Genomic DNA, 4,271 nt, shown 5'->3' with positions numbered 1-4,271 from the left:
CTTCCCAGAATGATGCCGTGAACCTTGGATCGCGATCTGAGACGATGTCTGAGGGTACACCATGTAACTTCACGATTTGGTCGATGTACATCTCGGCCAAAACTTCAACTTTATCAGTGCCCCGCATAGGTAATAAGTGTGTGACCTTGGTTAACCTATCCACAATCACCCATATCGAGTTGTTCGATCTACCTGGAGCAGTAGGTAATCCGGTGATGAAATCCATTGAAATAGAGTCCCATTTCCATTGAGGTATCGGAAGACTCTGCAACAATCCTCCTGGAACTTGATGTTCCACCTTGACTTGTTGACAAGTTGCACACTGAGCAACCCATTGTGCTACTGATCTCTTCATGCCCGGCCAATGATAGTATCTTCTCACGTCTTGGTACATCTTCGAACTTCCAGGATGGATACTGAGTAAAGAATGATGTGCAATCCTTAGTATCTCATCTCTCAGCCCTTGTCCTTTAGGAACCGTGATCCTCCCATTAATTAGCAAGGTTCCGTCCTCCGCCAAGTAGTATCCCGCTTATTGGCCCGGCTGTCCTTTGAGTTCTTCAGAAATCTTCAGTAACTTCTCATCCTTAAGTTGTTCTTCTCGAATCTCTGAATCAAGCTGGCCTGATTCACCGCTTGAAGTCCCAATGACGCGCTTGTCTGCCCTTCCAAAAAAACCAACTTCACTTGTTTCAACTCCTGGTTCAATAGCTCCACTTCTTTCTCTAAATCTGCGTCCAACTTTCTTCGACTTAAGGCGTCCGCAACAACATTCGCTTTACCAGGATGGTAGCGAATCCGTATGTCGTAGTCTGCCACAAACTCCATCCACCTACGCTGGCGCAGGTTGAGATCTGGCTGAGTGAGTGAAGAGGTATTTAAGACTTTGATGGTCCGTGTATACCTCCACTTCTTCTCCATACAAGTAAAATCTCCAAATTCGCAAAGCCAACACCACAGCTGCTAACTCCAAGTCATGTGTACTGTAGTTATCCTCATGCTTTCGTAGTTGTCGCGAAGCATATGCAATGACTCGCCCATCTTGCATAAGAACACAACCTAACCCAACGCATGAAGCATCCGTGTAAACCGTCTAAGGTTTACCTTGCTCGGGCAAAGCTAACACAGGTGTGGTCGTGAGAGCTTCCTTCAACTTCTTGAATGCCTTCTCGGTTTCTTCCACCCATAAGAAAGGAACTCCTTTACCGGTAAGTTTAGTTAAAGGCTTTGCAATGGAGGAAAAAGTCCTTAACAAACTTCCGATAATAGCCTGCAAGTCCGAGAAAACTCCTCACTTCTGTCACAGTGGTAGGTTGAGGCCATTCTCGTATGGCTTGAACCTTTTCTGGATCAGCAGCCACGCCCTCTCCTGATACTATGTGACCCAGAAATCCTATCTCTCTCTTCCAAAACAAGCACTTGCTGAACTTCGCAAATAGCTTCTGATTACGTAACCTCTCCATAACCAGTCTCAGATGCTCTTTGTTCTCTTCCTTACTTCTCGAGTACACCAGGATGTCGTCAATGAAAATGATCACGAACTTATCAAGGTAGTCGTGAAACACTTCATTCATCAAGCGCATGAAAGCCGCAGGTGCGTTCGTAAGACCAAAGGGCATAACTACAAACTCGTACTGCCCATAGCTCGTCCGAAACGCCGTCTTCATAATATCTGACTTGGCAATAGGAATTTGGTGATACCCTGATGCCAAATCAATCTTCGAAAACCAACTAGCTCCCTTTAGTTGGTCTAACAACTCGTCTATCCTCGGAAGAGGATACTTACCTTTTATCGTGATGTTGTTGATACCATGATAATCGATACACAGCCTCATGCTTCCGTCCTTCTTCTTCACAAATAGCACAGGAGCTCTCCCCAAGGTGAATAGCTCGACCGGATGAATCCCTTTTCCAATAGATCCTCCAATTGTTTCTTTAGCTTGGCCAACTCCGCAGGTGCCATCCGATATGGTGCCTTAGCTATAGGTTTTGCTTCAGGCTCCAAAGTAATGGTAAAGGGATTACTCCGAGGTGGAGGTAATTCCTTTAGTGGTGCAAAGATATCCTCAAACTCTTGGACCACTTATATGTCTTCGACCTTAACTTCATCATTAGTGGCTCCTCCACTAACCGATAAGGTCACCAAATATACTTCCCCGTCTTGAAACAAATCTTGTACTCTCATTGCCGCTACCAAAGACACGGTCATACTAGGACTGATTCCATAGTATACCATCTCTGGTCGTTTACCTCTGCCGAACAACAACCTTCCCTTTCCACAGTCGATCTGAACTCCATAGCTTGATAACCAATCCATTCCAAGGATTACCTCGTACCCTTTCAAAGGCACGACTAACAGATCTGCCACAAACTCTTTGCCTTGAATGACCAATGGAACATTCTTGATACGCTGATTTTCTTGAAGGGTTCGGTCTGCGGGGGTCAAGACGGCCACGTCTATCCTGTCAACCACAAAACAATCCCAAAACCGGGCAGCTACTTCAGGGGTCACAAAACTATGTGTTGCCCCCGAGTCGAACAATACATGTGTGGTTTACCAGCAACATGTATGGTTCTGCCACAGTAACCCAATCAACAAAATATCTCAATCACAAAAACTAATCAAAATTCTCACAACCATCAATCATCATCCTAAATTTCTAAACGCGCAACCTAGCGATCAAGCAATCTATACCTAATCAGCATACTAACTAGATTCCAGCAACTAAATTTCTATTCAATAAAAAGAGGAGGCCAAGCACCCACAATACCTGTGATGGGACCGCTTGACGGTCCTGCATTGTCTGGGTTTTCTACACCTAAGGCATAAACTCTACCTCCTAGGTTTTGCTTCTTTGGTGCTGGCTCAATAGCTGGACGGCTAGGAGGAGCTCGGATTGCAAGAGGGGTCGCAGGGATTGGCTTGTTTGGACATGACGATGCATAATGGCCCTTCATACCGCAAGAGCAACAAGTAACATCTTCCATCCTTATAGGAATAACCTGCTGGTTACTCCGTTGTCTGTTGGGACAAAAACTTAGAAATATGTCCCGGTTGATCACATATGTAAACACACCACAGTGTTACCACGATTGTGGCTTGGCCTCCAAATCCTCGCCCTTTTCCTTGTAAGATCTTGGACCCTTGTTGAAATTTGGCCTTTCTCCTTGGCTAAACTTGATGTGTCCACCAGAATGAGGTAACGTCTTCCTTTCAGCTTCCAATACAGTTTCAACATTAACAGCTTTTTCCACCAGATCCGATAAGCTGCTAAAGTTGCTTCCGGCTAAACGACTTCCAAGCTCCGGCTTCAATCCGTACATAAAGTTACGGATCATAGTTGCTTCATCTTCACGCCCATCAAAGACATGTCGCCTCAACCTTGTGAACTCAGATTCGTAACTCCTCACTGGCCTATCTCCTTGAACAAGGTTCATGAACTGGCGCTCCAATTGATGCTTTGCTTCTGGAGGAAAGTATTTCCTCTCAAACTCTCCCTTGAACAACTCCCATGATGTGATGTTGTGTCCACGCTGTCTGTCTATGCTGTCCCACCATCCTGTGGCGTCGCCTTCCAAGTAGTACACAGCGATCTTCTTCTTATACTCCTCCGGGCACTCCATGGCTTCAAATTCTTCTCCATCATAGTAATCCACTTGTCGGCCTCAATAGGATCGGATCCTCCTTTGAACTTGTAGGATCCAATGTTCTTCATGGTAGATAATAGCTTGAAACTTCAGGGGGTTGAGTACGCCTGCCTTGGTTACCAAGTGCCTCGGTCATCACGTCATGTAAAAGCTTTAGGGTGTTTTCGGTTCCATGATATGGGGTGTGGTCTTTCGGTGGCACGGTCTGATTGGCCTTGGTTTGATTGAGCGGATTGATCATGTTGATGTCTCTGGTCCCAATTATGACTTGGGCCAATACTCGCCATACTGTCTTCTCTCACTCTAGTCCTGTTATCGAAAACAGGAAAAGATCTTGCTCTCTGCAGAGGGCTCCTATCGTGTCCAAAACATCTCACTAATGCCATTTCCATTATCCCTGATCTATATGTGGACCCAATCCCCGCCGTCCAATCCATACCCTCTCCCCATATCCGACCTCGTCCATCATCACCTGTCCCGCGATTACATCTGCACACAATAAAAGGGTAAGTCATATTCCTACCACGGGAAGCGGCTGGTTTCCTAATCATCTTTTGCGACTCCTTTGACTCGATAAAACCGTTTATACAACAAGCACCTTGTGTCACGCATGGACGAAACCA

At 45.7% G+C, this 4,271-nt stretch overlaps 1 protein-coding gene across 1 annotated transcript; it reads right to left on the bottom strand.

The window, feature by feature from the left end:
* Nucleotides 1–2,083: 2,083 nt before the first annotated feature.
* LOC125603020 lies at nucleotides 2,084–2,988 on the bottom strand. Its single transcript, XM_048774284.1, has 3 exons — nucleotides 2,772–2,988; nucleotides 2,566–2,575; nucleotides 2,084–2,462 (listed from the first exon to the last, which is right to left on the bottom strand). Exons 1-3 carry the CDS (start codon nucleotides 2,986–2,988, stop codon nucleotides 2,084–2,086), a joined length of 606 nt encoding a protein of 201 aa, XP_048630241.1.
* Between the last annotated feature and the right edge of the window lie 1,283 nt (nucleotides 2,989–4,271).

Source organism: Brassica napus, unplaced genomic scaffold, assembly GCF_020379485.1.
Source record: "Brassica napus cultivar Da-Ae unplaced genomic scaffold, Da-Ae ScsIHWf_3064;HRSCAF=3873, whole genome shotgun sequence".
Taxonomy (NCBI): domain Eukaryota; kingdom Viridiplantae; phylum Streptophyta; class Magnoliopsida; order Brassicales; family Brassicaceae; genus Brassica; species Brassica napus.
This window is presented reverse-complemented; position numbering and strand designations above follow the sequence as displayed.

Coding starts and splice junctions, on each gene's coding strand:
- LOC125603020 (XM_048774284.1), bottom strand. CDS start 2,988: ATGGAAGATGTTACTTGTTGCTCTTGCGGTATGAAGGGCCATTATGCA.